Raw genomic sequence first — 21,660 nt, forward strand, 5'->3', positions numbered from 1 at the left:
TCTCTGTTCATGGGGATTCTCCAGGCAAGAATACTGGATTGGGCATAGCAACTATAGTTCAGTTTAAAAAAAAAAAAGACAAAGAGAAAACACCAAGGCTTCCTTTCCTTAAGTAGGTGGGTAATATAGGAAGACGTTGGTCTTAGTTTTGGTTTTTTTAAAGACCCCCAAAGCTGATGTTATAGATTTCTAATAGTCTATTAGGGCTAAAGTTACATCTGCTTTCTTTAATTTTTGGCATACTTTACATTTTTTACTTGAAAAAATAGTGAACCTTAAGAGTTATGAAAGATGTGTTTCACTGTAAACTTAATTACATAAAAAAAATTGAGAAGAAAAATATGAAGATCATTAACAGAGGAGATAAACACACAATTCACAAATATAGATCTATAGTTAGTAAAGAAACATGAGAAAAGATTGAGCTCCACTAAAAATGAATAGGAAGCTAAAGGTAAAAGACTTTTATAAAATTCACAAAGAAATTATATCTATACTCTGCCTTGGTAGTTTCACATTTGGGAATTTATCTTACAGATATAAAAGCAGAGCTATATATCAATCTGTAAGATGAGATGGTGTTGACCACTGGTGCGTTTGTTATAACAAACATTGGAGACCAGCTGCGTGTTCACAGATGGTTGAATAAATAAACTGCGGCTACATGAAGGAATAATACGCACCTATTAGAAGGATTAATTAAGGGAGGGGTGCCCATGACATCTTTCAAAACTTTGGAAGTTACTGAATGATGTGTGTTGTTGGATGCTATTTCTATAAAAAAGGAAAGCTCATGTCTTTGTATGAGTTTGCATTAATCTGCAGAGAATCTGTTTATTGATCAGGGGTGTGACGTGGGGGGCAGATAATTAGTTTTAGAAGGGAAAAAGTACAGAACACACAGTGTAAAGTACAAATCTATACTTTGGCTATTTCATTAAAGTCTCAATGCTGATCAGTAAGCATCTTCCTTAAGAGAGGCCACTGTTTTTTTTTGTTTTGGCCTTATCACTCAACATGTGGAATCTTAGTTCCCCAACCAGGGGTCGAACTCATGCCCCCTGCAGTGGAAATGTGGGGTCTTCACCACTGGACCCCCAGGGAAGTCCTAAGAGGCCACTGTTTTGCATTTTCTTCCTGGCCCCTGCCGTCCCCTTCGAGTGGACAGTGCCAAGCCTTCCTTCTCCCCGTACCGAAAATGAGGATGCTGAGATTTCCCTGCAGGAAAGTGATGCTGGTAGCTGTTTCCAGTGTCCCATAATCAGCCATCAACATGGAGGACAAGACAAGGTGATACTTTTTAAAGGGAGAGGGAGGTGATACCATTCACATGCCATCCTTGCTGGTTCCAAGTGCGGGGGGCGGGGTGGGGTGGGGAAGAGCTTTGTTGTGGGTGCGCTGTGCCCTCTTGGAGGGAGGGAGGCATCCAGCCCTTTGCCTGCACTTAGCCTGGTAGCCTTTTCTGAAGAATATTGATCAAAAGTGCTAACCTCTGCTATTGTAACAGCAGAATGCAGTCCGCGAGTATTTACGGAAAAAGCTTTTCTTCACCAGACTATTTTCTGAAGTCAGAAAGATCCTTTCAGAAGCTCTAATAGCAAACCCCTGCCCACTTCACGCCCGCCTGAGAGCCACACTCCAATTTTCAGGCCCCCAGGACCCCGTGTTGATCTGGAAGCTGGAGAGCATGACCTATTTATAGAAAAGATGCTCTGTCCAACCCGACACGCGTCTTGCTGGAGGGTGAGGTGGGATATGTAAGTGGAAGACTGAAATTATACTAAGACACACAGGGAACCGTATTCTTGTCCCCGAGAGAATTTATTCATTTATTCTTCATTTCTTAAGTTAGTGTTTTAGGCAGAATTTGGGAGACTTCCCTGGTGGTTCAGTGGTTAGTCTGTGCTTCCACTGCAGGAGGTGCTTGTTTGATCCCTGGTCAAGTAACTAAGATCCTACAGCCTCCACAGCATAGCTAAAAATAAATAAAAATTTTAAAATGTTTAAAGAGAATTTTGATCACATAATGTCATCTGATATTTGTGATAGCAATATGTTTGCTTGAATGAATCTAGTCAGTGTTTTTCATGTCTGACATGGTCCAGAAGGGAGGTTACTAAGAATTCCTATATATATATATATATATTTTTTTTTTTTTTTTTTGCTGTGCTGCATGGCTTGTGGGATCTTAGTTCCCCAGCCATAGATCAAATCCACACCCTTGGCAGTGAAAGTGTGAGGTCCTAACCACTGAGAATTCCTAATTTCTCCTTTGTTCTATAAGGAGAAGAATTCTTAGGGGGGAGGTTGAAAAAAACAGATGATGGGCTCCCACCACACCTACTGGTAAGAATCTAGGTGGTGGGGGGCTGGGTAGGACTCAGAATCTTATGAAGGCTCCCTAACAAATAAAATCACCCAGCTCCCTCTTATGAGGAATCAAGCATTAAAGGTGAAGTATACCTTCAAAGTGAGCTCCTGCTAATAGTCAAAAGCAAAAGTCAAAAAAAAAAAAAAAAAAAAAAAAAAAAAGGATTCAGGCTCTACTTGGTTCCCAGGACAGCAGCTCCCCATGGAGGTCACTAAATGTCTTGTAAGTAACAGGGACTCGGCAAATATTTGCAGATGGACGAATGGATGCTTTTTGCAAACCTTGATTGTCTAATGTCCTGGAAGTTCCCTGCTGTCCAGGGTATGGAAGTAGCCCAGGATGCTGGTAGGGGCCACCTGGCCAGGTTGTCTGAATGTGACGGTTGATGGCTGGAGTCCTGAGGTGAGGCCACAGGTGGGCTTCAGCTGCACCACAGGGGGTATCATTACACCCCATCTATCACTTCTTCACAAGACAAAGCCTCCAAGCTGGACCCTTGCTCATTAGGGTCAGGGGCTCCAGACCCCTGGAAGAGTGACTGGTACAGAGGGCTGCTCTGGAGAGATGGGCTCCAAAGCCAGGGCTCACTGTGGGCCTTGATGCAGAAGGGAGGAGCAGGGGGGCATTGGGACATAGGAGAGCGATGACGCTTGATCTTGGCTTCCAGGTTATGAACCAAGAAGTCATTTTTTTACACAACACATCAGCAAACCTCCCTGTATCCATCCTGGCTACTATTTTGGATACTTATTAAGATTTTGGTTTAAAAACATGCTTTTGAACAACTTCATCTGATAAAAATGTAAACCATCTTTTGTTAGATGCCAGGATAAACTTTATTTTCCTTTCAACTATAATGAAAACACGAGGAACATATGGCATGTGAGTGCTGTGTTTCTACTTTATTGAGTCGTCACAGTAAATCAGAATTAAGGAGGGAGGGCAAACTGGGGAGTCAGGAAGTGGCCATTGCTGAGCCGTGTGCTCCTTGGGGGCGGGGCGCCCCTCACCGAGGGGCACTGTGCCAGCCAAGTGGCTCACAGGCACGGTCTACACCAACGTAGGCACAAACCAGGTATGGAGCATCAGGAACATTAAATAACGTGAGACAGCAAAAGAGAAATCAAATGACACCTTATAACTTAATTTACCATATTTATCAAATTCTATCATTTACATGGACTAAATATTGTAGACCTGGAAAACCCAAGAAAACATTCACTTAACATGTATGTCATACATAGGTACTGAGTGCAATGAAGACATGGTTGTTTCCTGTGGAATTTTCCACTGGGTGTGGACATTCCCCTTCAGTCGCTATAAGGGTTACACAGTTACATCTAAGACGTCACAGTCATCGTAAAAGCACCCCTCCCACCTGCAGATATGACAGTAGATAAAGTGTGGGTGGTCACTCCCAAGGAAGGTCAGGAACATGTGACCTGCACTGTCTAAGGATCCGAAGGATCTCGTGGTAAGGATGAGGGTCCCACCAGCCAGCCTCTCTCAGAGTCAAGGCTGAAGCCCCCTTCCTTCCCTGTGGCAGCTGGGAAGCCCTTTCCTTAACCACAGGAAGACACCGTGACAGTCCCTTCTTCACGCTACAAGTCCTCACTGCTGACTAATTAAGGTTTTACTACTTAAAATGTCATCATTTTGTGGAATTACTATTTTTTTTTTTAAGTACAAACACCTACTCAGTGAGACTAGGGATCACCATCTTTGCTTCAGATGGAAATCAATGTGCAGAGAGGTGGGCGGAAGACCTGGGCCTGCCTGGAAGCCCTCGAGTCTTCTCCATTTGGGGCCAGCAAGGGCCACTTGTGTTTACAGATGGCTGACCTACTTAGTAATGTCATGAGTCAGCACGGTGACTCAGGTGGGTGCCCACCAGATAAGTGACCCTTGGAAATTTTGCTGAAAGGCATTTATTACAGAAGCTCAATATTTGCTTTTCTAAGTGAAAAAAAAGAAAAAAACTTGATCATTTCAATTTTCCACCCCAAATAACAAAAGTGATTCAAGTGCACGTGATTGCAAGCAAAAAACCTGGTCACTAGAGTCCCTGTGTTTCTAAACCAAAGCTGTTACTGAGAAGAGCCATCACACTGCTAGCTGTCCTCTGGGGTCGTAGGGTGGTCAGAATCTTTTGGGATTATAGGAAAGTCTATGTATTTGCTACCTACAACCACCTTTCCCACTCCGGGTCAGGAGGGCTGGAATCATGGGGCAGGAGTCCAGGGAGGTGGGCTTCAATATGAGTCCTGAAACCAAGTTTAAGAATTCTGATACAGGGGTTGTCTGGAGCCTGAAGGTGACATGGTCTCCCAAAAGCTAGAGCTTATGTGGGACTCAGGAGCACGTGATGTCCCGCCTGTAGGATCGAGGAACCCACAAGGAGCAGAACCTGACTCTGGGGCCATGTGGGCCAAACCACACCGAGCAGAAACCCAAAGTCACTCAAAGCTGGGGTTGGGGGGCGGTGGGGGGAGTGCCCGGGAGGACAAGAGTTGTGACATTTGCTGATACAACAGAGAAGGCGGTCACTTCCGGTCACCCTTGACGTTGCTATCAAGCCTGCAATCGGTGGACAAACCATTGACAGACCAGCCGGGAGAGCTGCTTCTGTTGGGACGAACTGGGTTCTCTCAGGTCCCAGCAGTGCTTGAGCCGCCCCTGCCTGTGGGCCTGGCCTCAAGTCCTACCCGCCATTCTCTGTAAAGCAGAGAAACAAGCTCCCTGGAGAATCAGAAGTCCCCTCTTTCTAACAGGAAAGCCCTTCTGAATCCCATCTCACAGTCTCCAGGGTCTGCCTGCTCCCCCTGCCATTGTTAGGCACCAGCCCACTGGGCGGTGGGTGGTCAGGGAAGATGGTGACTCTGCGGGGCAAGGGGCTCGGTGGGCAAGGGGTAGGCTGGGGGCACCCGCGGGTGGGTGCAGGAGTGGAGAAGCGACGGCAGGCTGGGCGGGAAGCACCTGCATGGTGCTTCTGGGCCCTTAGCTGGTGGCTCCCCTGTTCCAGGCTCAGGGCTCACTCTGGAGATGGTCCGAGGGCCTTGGTGACTAGCAGAGGGCCAGCCCCCAACACCCCAACCCCAGCAAGGGCACCTGGCAAGCACAAATGGAAAGTGGGGCTGTCCTTCTTCCCTTTCTGAAGAAAAAAAAAAAAGACACAAGAGGCCCCTCTTGGGCAGCCAAATGGATACAAAGTAGGGATCACACCCTTCGCTCGAGTTCAGTCCCCCTAAAGCTCTGTGTGTCGGGAAAAGTGTGGAAGGCCCCTCCCAGCAGGAGGCAGGGGTGCCTACCACAGGGTGAGGCCAGGAAGGAGCTTTTGCAGGGACAGGACTCTGTGTTTCTAGAATCACCCGAGCACCCTGAGATAGGAGCTTCACCATCATCACGTAGAGGGCCTCCAGCAAGGATAGGGTCAGGGTCAGGGTCAGGAACGCTCTCCCTGGTTAGCGGGCATTGGGGACCAGGTGGAAAACACAGCAACAGAGGCACAACTTCTACCGGGCTCGAGGCCCAGGGGAAAGCCAATTTCCATGATGATGAAATTTTGGGCTAGCCGTGAATCCTAACAGAAGGAGAAGCAAAACCAATGCAGGAAGCCCTCCTCCAAGAGCGGGACAGGGAAACATCGGACAGTTTACAAAGCAAAGGAGACTCCTGGGGGACAGAGCCAGCTGCCCCCCGCCCTCCCGGGGAGCCCGGAACCTCCTCCTGTTCCCTCTGCTGGGGGAGCCCCACCGGCGGGTGCGTCTCTGGTTGTTGGCGACTTTTCTTCTTTCACAGTCCAAGGTTCCTGAGATGCTACCTCCTAGTTTGAGAGTCTGATCCGCAGCATTTTGGTGGGATTCCTCCTCAAGTTCAGAAGCCCGTGAGCACGGAGACTTGCCGAGGAAACAGGCAGAGCAGCGAGGTTCCCGGAGTCTGGGTTTGGGGGTTCGGATGGGGAAGTGGGGGAGTCTCCTCCATCTCCTCCTCCCCAAGAGGCACCATAGAGGGGAGCTCAGCCCGGCAGCCAGGACCTGGAAGGAAGCAGAGGGAGGCCCTTGTGGGCACAGGGTGGAGGGGGAGGATGTGTCATGTCCCCAGGAAGAGGGCTGGACCCCTGCCTGGTCCCACATGTGTGCAGGGACGTTTGCTGGATGAACCCACAGACCTCCCAGCCTTTACTCTAGACCTTCCTGCAGCGCAAAAGGAGCTGTGAATCTTTTTGAAATTTATTGGGCCTTACATCCAATCCTCAAGTAAAGAAGGAAGAGAAAAGGCACCATTAACACTGTGGGTGTGGGGCAAGGGCAACAGAGCAGAGCTGCCCCAGAATCAGTGAAAGAACAAGACAAAAAGTCAGGGGCGGCTTGTGGCTCCATCGAGTTATTATTTACATGGATTTACATGTTGATACTTTACACCAGGCTTACAGCTCGATTATTCCCCAAGGGGTCTGAGACGGGAGGTCAGGACTAATTGAACGAGTCCAGAAGTGCCTACAGCTGTTGGGTCCCAGAGAGAAAAAGGAACGAAGCTGAAGCCTGCGCACGCCCCATCCCCAGGGCTGCTCCAGGAACCCAGGCGCCCGCTGCTGCAACACACGGCCGTTGTTGCTGAGGTGGGTCCCCCTGGGCCCAGCTTCGAGGGAGGACCATTTCATCACCCTTCTAATAACCTATTTTTAAACCCTGCTGGGTTTCGCCCCAGCTTCCTCAAAAGCAGGCTCTCTAGCCTTCTCCCAGCATGCTTCACTTCCGGGCTTTGGCCTGACATTTCTCTCATTACCGGCCTTTGAAATTAATTTACGTAAGTGGCCTTATTCACAGACAGCATCTCCTTTCATTTTGGGACCTGACCTTCTTGTTTCTAGGGAAAGCCTCTGGAATCAACACCTGTGAACACGCTTGGACCCAAGGAGACTGCCTACCCCAGGCTTGTTCCCCAAATGGCTCCTTAAGATGTCCCAAGCCTGGCCTCTTCTGTCGCCTCCTTCCAGGCCCAGGAAGGTCGGGCAGAGAGAGTTGTGAGTCTCTCTTCTGCTGTTTTTGTCTTTGAAAACAGGCTGATTTTTGGTAAAAGCAGCATAGCTATACTGTCATCCAAGGTGGAGATGGCACTGGTTACGGACATCACCCCAGGCCCCTGGAGGACGTCGGCGTGTGGTTCATCAGGGCGGGCAGCAGGGAGAACACCCCTGACTCAATCCCAGATACGATTCCAGCTTGAACACCTTCACTTTAAATTGTATAAAATTTCACATCATTAATTAGGAACCAGGGCTTCCCTCATAGCCCAGTCGGTAAAGAATCTGTCTGCAATGCAAGAGACCCAGGTTCGATCCCTGGGTTGGGAAGATCCCCCTGGAGAAGAAAATGGCAACCCACTCCAGTATTCTTGCCTGGAGAATCCCCATGGACAGAGAAGCCTGGTGGGTTACAGTCCATGGGGTCACGGGAGTAGGACACACCTTAGTGACTAAACCACCACCAACTAGGAACCAACCCCACCCACACTGATTTCAGATCCATTGGGAGAGGGAAGCATGGGGGAAAAAAAAGCAAGTAAAAATGCAGGAGATAAAGCGATGCTCAAAGATGTGATATCAGGTGTGAGTATTGCTGGATCAGAAGGGAAATATTTACTCCCCTACTCCAGCCAGGAAGGCCCAGGGGGCTGGCCCTCACAGTCCTGCACTGCAGCATGGCAGGTGGGTAGGGCAATGCCAACTTGGACCAGCGTGAAACTCTCAGTGCAAAGTGGCCTTCAGGCATCTCAGGGCAGTGACCCCACCACTGGCGCCCCAGCAAGGTCATGCCAGAGCAGGAGACCGCACCACAAGTCCCCTGCATACCTCCAGTCCCCACCTTGCCTTTGGCATGTCCCTGGCCTGCGCTGGCTCCCACTGTGTCCCCCATGACTGATGGGGAGGTGGCCACCACGGACAGAGCAGGCTGGCCACAAAGGGGGGTGATCCCTTTCCTGGCCGCTGACAGCCGCTGCCTCCACCCGGCCTTTCCTCGTGCTAGAAGCCAGTGTTCAAAGGACCCTGGAGCCCCACTTGGCCACCTTAGGAGATACAGGGTCACAGCAAAAAAAAAAAAAAAAAAAAGGCTTTTGTGTGAATCCCCACGACTAGGGAAGAGTGTATACTGTTCTGCCTGGCCGACATGGGCTTTGTGGCTCGTGTCACCTTGGGGGCTGGCACCAGTGAGCCCAGGTTGGGACAATTCTGTGGCTGGGGGTCAAGAAAAAGCAGCTGGGTTGGAGGGTCAGCTCCCTGTGCTGTGGGCCTGCCGGGGGGAGGAGGGCAGCGCATGGGATAAACCCAAAAATCCAGACCCTCACCTCCCTGTTCACATAGATCCAGAAGGGAGGGTGTCTGTTCCCCCGGCTCCATTGGGTGATGTGGTTGATAAATGACAGCTCGCTCCCTGATCCGCCTGTCTGAATCCTCATCACCCTCAGGTTCCTGGTCACCCTCAGCATCGGGTCTCCCTTCCACCCATGACTCCAGGAGGAGGTACAGCCTGGGCCACCCCGAGAGGCTCTGCTGCGAGGTGTCTGCTGTCCATCAGGGTACTGGGCAGGGTCCAGGCCCCAGACCCAGGCCGAAAGAGGCCCACAGAGGTCACACCTGCCGTGGCCAGCCTGCCCTCTGGGTCCTAAACCACAGCGATGCCAGGGTTCCCTGCCCTCTGCGCCCCGCAGCTTTTGTCTGCTCTTCCTTTCCCAGCTGTCCCATTCAGCAGCCCCAGGACGACCTGCCCTCCCCAGCCCAGGCCCCCAAGGCCCCATTAAGGCCAGCGGTCAAAGGCCGGCCCGAACGTGCTGCATCTTATCGGCCCATCTCAAGACCCCCACTCCTCCAGGCTTGGCAACAAAAAAAAGGGGGCGGCCCCGGGCCTACTGGCTCCCTGAGGCCCCCCCGCACACAAAAGGGCGGGTGACAAAGACATTTTCTGGGATGGCAGGTGTTGGTGTCGGATTCCACCCGGAGCACGGGGAGCTGGAGAAAGGCTGGGGTGGGTTTCCTGGGCAGGCGGGCAGTGCAGACACGCAGGACAGAGCCCCTCAGGGCTGAGGGGGAGGCGGCAGGAACCCCTAGCCCCGGAGGGAGGTGAGTCAGTGAGTGAACTCTCCCCCACTCCCCCAAGAGCAGGGCGCTGGGCAACTCCACTGACGTGTCAGTTCAAACACTTGTTCTTTGAACTTACCTTGTTCAAACACTGCAGTGAGACCTTGATGCATTTTAATCTGAAGGGAAAGAACATAAAATGGAGTGAATACAGGCCCTGCACACGCACAGCCCAACTCGATAATGAACACGGTGCTAAAAACACATCTGTTCCTGGGCTGCCTGAGTGTTCCTGCAGCTTCCGAGATCATCACCAACTGAAAATTCACCTGAAATTCCACTTGGCAGGACAAAATTCTGGCTGTTGTCACCTGTACAGGTGTGAAACGAAGGCGACATTAGCTTTCCCAGGACGTGTGACAGTTGCTGTGGGAGCCCTGCAGACGCTGGGAGCTCTGACCCAGCGCGTGCGGGTCGGCCTTTGACTGCTGGCCTTAATGGGGCCTTGGGGGGGTCTCAGTGTCCCGTTCCTGCTGCACGAGGGTTCCTAATGTTTTTTCTTAGGTATAGTCAAAGCTAAGAGTTTTCACGACAAGCATTTGGAATTCTCTGGAGGCCCTGAAAAAATAACTGATACCCACTAACTGTATAAGTTCACACATCTCTAAGTTTCATTTTACAGGTTTTTGAGGGGCACGCAGTGTGCTAATGTGGTACGGGCGTCACCTTCTATGTCACGTTTGCCAGGGAGGAAGAGTGAGGTGTACTGTGCAGAGGGCAGCTTCAAAGGGGACCCTTCAGAGGCAAAACTGGACACTCACTCACAGAGCAGCAGGACCCCAGCAGTACTGTCGGACCCAGAGACGCTCTGAGCTCCACCGCACGGACGGTTTTTCTCAACCACTCACTCCTCCACGGCCGTCCTATTTCCCACGTGGTTTGCCACATTGCCAATGCAACGACTTCTTTCTGAGTCAGGCGACAGCTCCTCACCCCGACCCCCACAACACTCCTAGTTCAGTGTCACTAGACCACCATCACTGTGCCGACTAAGGTCTGTCTAGTCTGAGCTATGGTTTTTCTAGTAGTCACGTGCAGATGTGAGAGTTGGACCATCAGATCAGATCAGATCAGTCGCTCAGTCGTGTCCGACTCTTTGCGACCCCATGAATCGCAGCACGCCAGGCCTCCCTGTCCATCACCAACTCCCGGAGTTCACTCAGACTCACATCTATCGAGTCAGTGATGCCATCCAGCCATCTCATCCTCTGTCGTCCCCTTCTCCTCCTGCCCCCAATCCCTCCCAGCATCAGAGTCTTTTCCAATGAGTCAACTCTTCCCATGAGGTGGCCAAAGTACTGGAGTTTCAGCTTTAGCATCATTCCTTCCAAAGAAATCCCAGGGCTGATCTCCGTCAGAATGGACTGGTTGGATCTCCTTGCAGTCCAAGGGACTCTCAAGAGTCTTCTCCAACACCACAGTTCAAAAGCATCAATTCTTCGGCGCTCAGCCTTCTTCACAGTCCAACTCTCACATCCATACATGACCACAGGAAAAACCATAGCCTTGACTAGACGAACCTTTGTTGGCAAAGTAATGTCTCTGCTTTGAATATGCTATCTAGGTTGTTCATAACTTTCCTTCCAAGGAGTAAGCGTCTTTTAATTTCATGGCTGCAGTCACCATCTACAGTGATTTTGGAGCCCAGAAAAATAAAGTCTGCCACTGTTTCCCCATCTATTTCCCATGAAGTGATGGGACCGGATGCCATGATCTTCGTTTTCTGAATGTTGAGCTTTAAGCCAACTTTTTCACTCTCCTCTTTCACTTTCATCAAGAGGCTTTTTGGACCATAAAGAAGGCCAAGTGCCAAAGAATTGATGCTTTCAAATTGTGGTGCTGCAGAAGACTCTTGAGAGTCCCTTGGACAGCAAGGAGATCAAACCAGTCAATCCTAAAGAAAATCAAACCTGAAGATTCACTGGAAGAACTGATGCTGAAGATGAATCTCCAATACTTTGGCCCCCTAATGCGAGGAGCCGACTCATTGGAAAAGACCCTGATGCTGGGAAAGATTGAAGGCAGGAGAAAAAGGGGGTGACGGAGGATGAGATGGTTGGATGATATCACTAACTCAATGGACATGAATTTGAGCAAACTCTGGGAGATGGTGAAGGACAGGGAAGCCTGGCGTGCTGCAGTCCATGGGGTTGCAAAGACTTGGACACGACCGATCAATTGAAAAACAACCATGCCACCATCAAATCTGGACAAAGGACTTTTCTATCAGTGACATGGACTGCTGTCTGCCTGACCACTGTGGTGAATCTGGATAGTCTGCTGACCTTGCCTGCAAGGCTGGTGCAGTGACCACGGCCAATTTCTAAGACGGATGCCGCTGGAGGAGGGACCAGTGACAGATCTTAGGTGGGGCTTTTTGGAAGGAATGTGGGTTTCTCTGAAGCCATATTTTCTAATCTGTCGATGAAATTTCACTCCACCAGACCCCCTAAAGTTACGTGGGGTTGGGAACTCCAGGACAGAGAACAATAGTGACGATGCACTAGACTTGTCTGTCTTCCTTGATTTCCAGACACTGTGAACGGCTATCTTTACATGGAAAGTGAGCTCTAGCGGCACAGCGAGTTCTCGGGCAGTGTTGACTCTTGGCGCTGGACTGTTCTGCTTTCTGTGGGACCTCTAAACACTGCAACGATCAAGATTGCCCCTCTTCCTCGCAATGCACTGTGAGCTCCCGGAAGGTGGCAGTTGTGGAACATCTCCATGAGTCTTCCTCCAGCCAAGGGGCTCAGCTTCCATGCTGTCGATCCTCTCCACTGTGAGCAAAGGGTCTCCCCACGAAGGGCTCCATGGCCCCCTCCCCTGTAGCCCCTAGGCGCTGGCAATGCTGGGTGTACAGGCACCCGATTGGTGGGACTGAGCAAACAGATGGCGCGGCTGACAATGGAGGGCTTGTTTGTAATTGCTGATGAGGACAGGCGGCCCTTCTCCCGGTGCGTCCCCACATGCAGCCGGGTGTGCTGTGCTGGACTGGACAGAAAGTCTCAGGGACTGCCAATCCACTGGCGAGTTAAGGAGATGCAGAGACAGCGGCAGTTGGGGGCTGCCATAATTATTCGGTGGGGCTCAAATGTCACTCGCCCTGACACACAGACAGTGCTCCTGGAGGGCGGGGACCCCCTGCATGGAGCAGAGCAGCAGGCTGTCAGCTTCCTGATGCCTCCCCAGGGGGGGTCAGCATGAGATTCCGACTAACCTGGGCAATATTGGAAGCACCAGGAGACCACGGTGCTCGAAGCTGTGTGATGCCCAGGGACACGGGAGACATGAAGTCTAACCATGTCATTATCTCACTGGCTGGGCACCTGGTGTGTCCCAGGACATGTTCTAGGCTCTGGGTGACAGATGAAACCCCTGCTTTCAGAGGTTTGGGGGGAGGAGTTAATGGCGTGCTGTTGGGGGACAAAGGTGTCTTATTCTCTATTTGTACAAAGCCCCGATGTCAGCATGGAAAATATACAGGTAGACCATGTATCTGTGGTGTTTTGGGGGAGAGGACAAATTAGGAAATAAAAATGTGGGGCAAGAAGGATAAAAGGTTGAGAAGCACTGATTGTATGGTTAATATGCATGTTAAGGATGGAGTTTCCTTACAGGTGAATGGTGTGGGCAGTGGGGAGTTGGCCCCACTACGTCTGAGAGCAGCTGAGCGAGACCCCCGTGGGGAGAACTGGAGGGGACACGGGGGTAACGCGGAACACCAGTGGGCAACGTGCGGCCACTCAGTGGCTCAGACACCCCCAAGGTGGCTTTTAGAGAAGGATATCCTACTTCTCAGTTCTCGTATGACTCCTCTGACACCTGGATAATATCCACCAGGACTTCCAGGGATGAGGAGATCACCAACTTGGTTAGCGGCTCGTGGAGGCTTTTCAAGAGCCGGTGGGCCTTTCCATGGCCTGTTTTCTCTGGCTGCGCTCACTGGCAGAGCAGAAGAGCAAAGATTTGCACCGAGCGTCTTATCTCCAAGGCAAGGCTGCTGTCCAGGACTGCCCCCTGGGACATGCGCTGGGCAGGGTCGGACAAGAAGAGTGGCTGCTCTCCCTGGGTCCTAGTTACTGAGCAGTCAGCATGGGAGACGATTAGCTGTTCAGGATAATTAGAGAAGGGAATGGTTCTGAGAGCTGGCATGCTGAGGGACAGAAAGCAGTGGGCTGGCGTTCTGGCTTCGGGTGAGAGCTAAATATCCTTGAGGCAGGAAGGCGGGCTGAGTGGGAGATCGGAGGGCTGTCTGGGCTATTCAGACCCCTTGGAATGGCTCTGAGGATGCGAACAGGTGCAGCAGTGGATGGGGTGAGCCTACACTCTCAACACTGGCAACCCCAGACCAGTGGGCACTAGCCAGCCTAATTACCATCTCCAAATGGCCCAAGGAAGGCGTCCAGAATTTCCCATCCGGCCGCAGGGGCTGGGTCCTGGCCCCAGCCCTGGCTCTGGACTGGGCTTCCTCTTTTCAGTCATTGGTCTTGCCCATCAGCTTCGGTCCTGAAGCATAAAACTAGGACAGCTGGACTGAAAGACGGGCGGGCAGAGAGAGGGCATGCCCGGTAAGTCCATCCACCTGTGCAGGGACTCGGCCAGCAGGTGGAATGTTTCGAAAACAACTTGTCCAGCATTTTTCTCTTCCCCTTGCATGACTATAATGTATTCTTAAGGATCTATGACTGAATTTAGCTAAACTGAACATTGAACATTAATGTCTTGTTAGGCTGTGGTGGAGAAAGGTGCTTCCAGACCTGCTTACTGTCTCACAGGACATGAACACAGCGATCTCAGTTATATCCCAGCCATGGAGAGAGTGTTCATTTTACCAGTCTGAATGATTCATGTCTCCAAATAGAAAATCAGTACAGAAATGTTTATAGCAGCCATATTCATAATAGCTGAAAGACAGAAACAGTCCCAAATGTCCACCACCTGATGAATGGAAACAAAGCGTGGTCTGCCCTTACAATGGAATGTTATTTGGCAATAAAAACAAGTGAAATACGGATACAGATTACAATACAGATGACCCCTGAAGAGGTGCTAAGTGCATTAAGCCAGTCAGCAAAGATCACGTATCATCTGACTCCATTTATACGAAACGTTCAGAACAGGCAGGTCCAGAGAGACAGGAAGAGACTGGTGATTGCTTAGGGCTGGAAGGTAGGATGAGGATGGACTGCTAGTGGAATTTAGGTTTTTGTTTTTCAGGAGGGATTTTTAAAAAGTCTCTAAAATTAGATTGTGGTGATGGGTGCACAGCTTTGCAAATATAGGAAATGTCAACCTACTCTAGTATTCTTGCCTGGAAAATTCCATGGACACAGGAGCCTGGTGGGCTACAGTCCATAGGGATGTAAAGAATTGGGCACCATTGAGTGGCTGAGCTTTTTAGAAGTTTATTTCCTGGTTATCATTCATATATTCTTCTGGAAAAGGAGAATATAAAATATTCTTTCTTTTCACCATCCGCAGACTTCAGTGCTACTAAGAGAGGTCCCGTTTGGCCTCTGCTTTGGTTGCTGCTTAACAGAAATTCAGGCAAAACCATCAAGGCTTCCAGGAGCCTACCCTGGTGGCTGAAACTGTCCATGTGCCACCTTCTAGAGCCTTCTGGACATGAGGCTCCACTCACAGCTCACAAAGCATGTGAACCTGAAGAGTCAGGGGCTCTGGATTCTCCCAAAACAACTTCTCAAGGTTATTTTGAATAAGCTTCAAGAGTCACTTCCAAAAACTGTCTGGGAGAAAAATTCTTGGTATTTTCGGGCCATCTCTTGGCAACTGCTGTGTGTCCCTAGGGCCATAATTAACACGGAGGCAGGGGCAGGATGCCACTCACACTTAAAACCCTGCAGGACTGAGAACCCAGGGCAAACCTAAGGCAGCATTTCACAGAAAAAGCAGCAGCTTCGAGTTCTTCCAAAGGAACCGATTAAACGTCATGTCAATATTTTGAACAGTCTCAGGTCCTGTCTTTTCTGAGGAACGTGGGACCAGCCTCCACGTTTGCCTGGGGCAGGAGGGTCCCCATGCTGGCGGCTCTGAGGTGTGGGGTCTTCCTCTCTGCATCTCCTCTCATCCACGCCTCTGAGAGTCCCCATCTCAGCCAGCTTGGGAGAATTACAGACCGATGGGCAGGACACTTAGTGGGACAGCTACCACACATCAGGCCAAGTTTCTGTCCTTTCCCGGCTCACGAAGCAAACGGTATGGCCTGGCTCAAGGAAATCACAACCCAACTGACCCAAACCGCTGGCTAAATGTCTTTTTTGCCCCTTGATAAATCTTTTTTCATAGGTAGTTGTGGTTTGGAGCTGACTAATCTGGGTTTATGAAAAATAAGACAACGTTGGTGATTCCTGAGTATCTGCTCCCCAAGGAGACATGAAGCTCTGAGAGGGACAAGGAGAGACAGAACGCAAGGTGTCAGAGCCCCTCGTCCTCCCCTGAAATCCCCAGTACATCCTGCTCGGGGACAGCTCCCCAGGGAAGGCGGGGTTGGAGCAGCGGTGGGACATCTGACAGGCGGCACCATCATTTTCCTTCAGATCAGGTGGAGCAGATGTTCATCACATCCATCTCTTCCCTCTTCCAGAGCTGACACTGGGAGAGTAAGAGTTTTAGAGGGAAAAGGGGTGAATAAACATGAGGCAAGTTCAGTTCAGTTGCTCAGTCGTGTCCAACTCTTTGCAACCCCATGGACTGCAGCACGCCAGGCCTCCCTGTCCATCACCAACTCCCCGAGCTTGCTCAAACTCATGTCCATCGAGTCGGTGATGCCATCCAACCATCTTATCCTCTGTCGTCCCCTTCTCCTCCTGCCTTCAATCTTTCCTAGCATCAGGGTCTTTTCCAGTGAGTCAGTTCTTCGCATCAGGTGGCCAAAGGATTGGGAGTTTCAGCTTCAGCATCAGTCCTTCTAATGAATATTCAGGACTGATTTCCTTTAGGATGGACTGGTTGGATCTCCTTGCAGTCCAAGGGACAAAAGGTGGCGCAAAACAGGGTGACTGAAAATTCTCTTTAAAACCCTCCATACCACTCAGGAAAGCCCCCGACCAAGTCTCAGTTTCCCCGCCTGCATTGTCACTGGGCTCCGGCGGCCCCGCCTCCCCTACACCTGGCCGGGGTCCTGCTGCTCTTCATGGCTCCACTTTCACTGGGAGGACAGGAGGGGCCGGGGAGGATGAGACCCAATTATGGCGTTTGTTCTGGCTCTTGCCTCGGGCCCCACACACATCTGTGACCTGGAGACACACCTGGACCCCTTAAAGCAACAGTCAGCCTTCTTCCTGCCTGCACTGCTATTGTACTCCTGTTGTGTATAAGAAAGAAAGTGCTGTCATTCTTTAAAGAAATTACGGCCAAATATAGGTACAAGAAACTCACACACACAGGACAAAGCTTTCCCTCCATAGGCTGAGAAAAATCAAGGAGTAAGGGAGGTAAGTTAGAGGAAGCTGGACCAGGTCGCCTTTGTGAGACACAGTGGTTCTCAGCAACTGCCTACTTTTTGAAAGGCAGTCCCCATCTCCAGGCCACACCACAGACAAAAACCCCCAAGTCTTTGGTGGAGGGACTTGCAGCATCTGGGGAGTGACCCAGGGCACAGCGGAGCCAGCACCACCAAGTTCTGGCAAATGGATTATGGGTCAAAAAACCTCCTATGAATGCTTTAACATATTTCCAAGAGGAGGTGTGCGTGCTCAGTTGTGTTCGACCCTTCACACCCTAGATATGGCTTATATTTTGATGCCTTCCAAATGTTTGTTGTGTGGGTGGTTGTTCTTTAGTTGCTCAGCTGTGTCCTACTCTTTTATGACCCCATGGACTATAGCCTGCCAGGCTCCTCTGTCCATGGGATTTCCCAGGCAAGGATCTGGAGTGGGTTGCCATTTCCTTCTCCAGGGGATCTTCCTGACCCATGGATGAAACCTGAGTTTCCTGCATTGGCAGGCGGGTTCTTTACCACTCAACCACCTGGGAAGCCCTTCCAAGAGGATACATTTTGAGTTTTTAAAAGAAATGTCATATGCACAGGGGTTAGGCTGAACCGGTGACATTAGAGGGAGGGTGGAATTGGGTATGGGTTGGGGGGTGGTGACAGCTGGTGCAGGGCGATCAGTGGTTCTCAGGCCGGTTGCCAATGACACCCAGATGCAGCCCAGGGCATGTGCGGGCAGAGTGGGTGCCTCCAAGCCCTTGAATGGATGGTGACCTCAGATAACTTGTATTTGGGGGCCACTGTGGATGACCTGAGCAGAGTTCTGGGCTGTCATCCTGGCCTGCAGAGTGGGACCGTCCTCATAGGCGGGGCAACCGGCCAGCATCCCACGGGTGGCAGACCAGTTTGCAGCCCCTCTTCCACGAGACGGGCCAACACATGCAGAAGGGACTCCAGGAGGAGAGGAGAAACTGGGAGGCACAGGGCAAAGTGAGAAAAAACCCAGACGGGCAGGGTGGTGAGCAGAGCACTCAGGAACACTTGCGGAGGTCTCCAGAAGTGTCCTCAGCCCCGTATACATACTGACTCATTGGGCCTTTACCAGTGCCCTTTAGTGGGAACTATCGGGGCTCTACTGAGAAGGTATGCCAAAATGCTGGGCTGGATGAAGCACAAGCTGGAATCAAGATTGCCAGGAGAAATATCAATAACCTCAGATATGCAGATGACACCACCCATGTGGCAGAAAGCAAAGAACTAAAGAGCCTCTTGATGAAAGTGAGAGAGGAGAGTGAAAAAGTTGGCTTAAAGCTCAACATTCAGAAAACTAAGATCATGGCATCCAGTCCCATCACTTCATGGCAAATAGATGGGAAAACAATGGCCACAGTGACAGACTTTATTCTCTTGGACTCCAAAATCACTGCAGATGGTGACTGTAGCCATGAAATTAAAAAGGCACTTGCTCCTTGGAGGAAAAGTGATGACCAGCCTAGACAGCATATTAAAAAGCAGAGACATTACTTTGCCAATGAAGGTCCATCTAGTCAAAGCTATGGTTTTTCCAGTAGTCATGTATGGATGTGAGAGTTGGACTATAAAGAAAGTTGAGCGCCAAAGAATTGATGCTTTTGAACTGTGGTGTTGGAGAAGACTCTTGAGACTTCCTTGGACTGCAAGGAGATCCAACCAGTCTATCCTGAAGGAAATCAGTCCTGAATATTCATTGGAAGGACTGATGCTGAAGCTGAAACTCCAATACTTTGGCCACCGGATGCGAAGAGCTGACTCATTAGGAAAGACCCTGATGCTGGGAAAGATTGAAGGCAGGAGAAGGGGGTACAGAGGATGAGATGGTTGGATGGCATCACCGACTCTATGGACAGGAGTTTGAGTAAGCTCTGGGAGTTGGTGATGGACAGGGAGGCCTGGCGTGCTGCAGTCCATGGGGTTGCAAAGAGTTGGACACAACTGAGTGACTGAACTGAACTGAACTCAGAAGGTACTGCTGTTAGACTCATTTTACAGAACTGGACTCTGGGTGGCAGAGTGGTACTAACTTGACTGAGGCCACAGGCTAGAAAAAGAGGACACCAGAGTCTGGCCCTCTGATGGGACACGTCCCCCCTGCAGTTGGGGAGGCCGGCTCTGGTTGGAAGGTCCTGGCCAGTGCTGAGCACAGGGTTGAGGGGGGACAGGAAGACAGCAGGATCTGAGGATGGAGCCCGGCAGGTCAGTCCAATCCGTCTTCAGCGCCGAGAGAGGAAAATGTACAAAGTCCCGGACAGGAAGGGTGGCCCAAAGTTTGGTGACGGCTCCACCTTCTGCCTCCACACTAAGGCTCTGGGCCTGGTTCCTGCTGTACTCCTAGCACCCTGAAAATGTTAAAAGCCCCTCGAGCCCCACGGCCACATGGAGCCCTGGAGCCTGACCCACACAGGCACCTGGGAGCATCTGAGGCTTGTCTGTTGACCCAGCGCATCCTCTGGGCTTCATTCTCTGATCTGTTCCACATGGTTGGCTAGGAGGGTCTGCAGTTACAACTGCCAGATGACCCCACAGACTGTCACAGTCCCATGAGTGTAGTGGCCAACGAATGCACTGACTGCTGCCATGACAGGAGGTAGTAGAACCCCCAGCATCACACAGCCGTGCTAGGAACCCTGGTTCCTTCGGTCTGGGTTTCTGGTCATGTCAAGGTCTGTTCCCCAACTGAGTTGGCATCTCATGAAGACTTCTTGAAGGACCACAGTGAGGGGGGCAAGTTTTCCCAAGCAGGCTCGGTTCAAAGAGACACCTTGAGACAGAGAGTCTAGACGGTTTGTTTAGAACAACTCCCTTCTCATTGGCTCATCAGGAGCTCTGTGACCAAGGTCACCGACAATCAGGGTTAGGTGACAGCCTACCTGAGAGGACAGCAGTCACACTCTGAGCCTGGGATGCTGTCCAGCTGATCCCACTGTGACAAGGAGAAGGGGGTGGAGTGGCTGAGGCTGGCACCCTGGGGTGTCCCTCACGGCTGGTCCACAGCTTATCAGGATGATGTGAGAACCTGGACGTGGGGGCCTCCTGAAGCCCCTTCTGCCTCCATGGTCTACAGTGCTCTAGGCTGGTTTCAGCAAATGTATGAGGAAGGTGAATACATAAGAAGTGCTCTTTAGCAAAACCTTATTCAGACCACATTTATAGGGAGGGAGGGTGAGAAAGACGGAGGCATAACTGAATGAATCCCTAAAGTGACCACTCTGATTGAATGGGGAAAACCTTTCATCTTTGGACTGGCGGGGGAGCGGTTAGAGTCACTTCCACCTTGTGCTGTTTCTGGGATTGACTCAGTGGCTAACCACCCAGCGAATGTCCGTGGCAGGGTCACTGCGGAATATTAGCTGCCGTGTCCTGGTACGTGCAACCCCGAGTGGGGCTCAGGGGTCTTAGCAAGTGAGAGCTGGGGGCAGCTTCCTGCTCCAGGCGAAGGACCAAGGTGTAATATAGCACACTTGCAGTCTCAGTAGGGCCAGAATGACCCAGGGACCTCCAGGCTGGGTCTTCTGATAGCTTCTGCAAACTTGAAACAGTGATTTTGTGGTAAAAAAGAACGACACGAATTTTTTTATTAGGTAGGTGAGCCTCATAAGCCTTTCCGAGAGGGCACCCATGCTGTTCCAGGCGAGCAGATAAAAGTTCGCCATTTTGCCGGTAGCTGCAGCGGCGGTGGCAGAAGCATCCTCAGACAGACTCAGACTAATCTGCTTTAAGCTCCAAATATGACCTACATGAGACGCGGTGGAGTCTGATGGGGCCTGGCGAGGAATTCCCTTCCACTTGCTCTAAATCCCGAGCCTCTCCCCTCTGGCCTGTCATGAAGGAGGAAGCGCTCCTGGCCAGACCTTGGAGAAATCAGATGTGTCCATTCAGGGCTAACAGGAGAGACAGAGATCCGTGCTCCCTCTGCTGGCTCCAGACGGCAGCATTAAAGCAGAAAGGCTTCTTCTCCAAACTCTGGTCCATTCACGTTTCTGGACAAGGACCCCTCGTTTAACCTGGTTGGAGGTGTTCTTTCAGAAAAAAACCCACCTTTGTCAACTTCTGAACAAAGCACTTGGAAATGCTTCCCGTCAGATATCAAAGTACACATACCAACAGTCCTCCACTCTCAGATGGCTAGCTGTGACTGCAACCATGATTTTGGGATTCATTTATCAACAGACACAAGTGGATTCCTCCAAGATTTTAAGGTCCAGACATGACCTTTAAAGCAGTTCTGGAAAAAAAAAACAATCTGAAGTCCAAGCTAAAGTTTTTTTTTTTTTCTTTCTCTCTCCCTTAGGTAATAAGAACAGCTTCCAAAAAGTAAAGATTTGTACTATTTATAGCCTTTCTGATAATGTCAAGCATTAGACTTGATTTTCCAAATCATTAGCATGCAGAAGAATGACCTCATGGCGAACAGATGCACTTGGCTGTGAGCTGCAGTGATTACATCAGTCCCTCCCCTTCCAATTAACCCTTTAAAGGCCTCTCTGCTACACACACCCCCTTTCCTGGAGACAGTCTTGAACACACAAAATTAGTCCCTCACCCCAGTGTGTGCATGCACACACACGCACATGTGAAATGCGCATATAAATACATGCATAAAACATATATATGAACATGTGCGTGTGTGTTCACTGCAGCCAGTATTTAATCCCTGGCCACCCT

At 50.6% G+C, this 21,660-nt stretch overlaps 1 protein-coding gene across 12 annotated transcripts in view; it reads right to left on the bottom strand.

Moving 5' to 3' along the window:
• Positions 1-3,252: 3,252 nt before the first annotated feature.
• RALGAPA2 (Ral GTPase activating protein catalytic subunit alpha 2) overlaps positions 3,253-21,660 on the bottom strand; it is a 280,569-nt gene continuing 262,161 nt past the window's right edge. For 6 of the 12 annotated variants that reach the window (XR_011466483.1, XR_011466480.1, XR_011466486.1 and 3 more), the window contains 3 exons: positions 19,866-21,220; positions 9,586-9,625; positions 3,253-6,428 (listed from right to left, as the gene is read on the bottom strand). Coding sequence is in view for 2 of the 12 variants with exons in the window: in XM_070381168.1 (XP_070237269.1) it covers positions 9,621-9,625 (5 nt within the window). In the remaining 10 variants the exon portion in view is untranslated. Of the gene's footprint in view, positions 6,429-9,584; positions 9,626-10,767; positions 16,119-19,865; positions 21,221-21,660 lie in introns of those variants that run through there. The other 6 variants (XM_070381164.1, XM_070381168.1, XR_011466481.1 and 3 more) reach the window with 5 other exon arrangements.

This window comes from Bos mutus, chromosome 13 (genome assembly GCF_027580195.1).
Source record: "Bos mutus isolate GX-2022 chromosome 13, NWIPB_WYAK_1.1, whole genome shotgun sequence".
NCBI lineage: Eukaryota > Metazoa > Chordata > Mammalia > Artiodactyla > Bovidae > Bos > Bos mutus.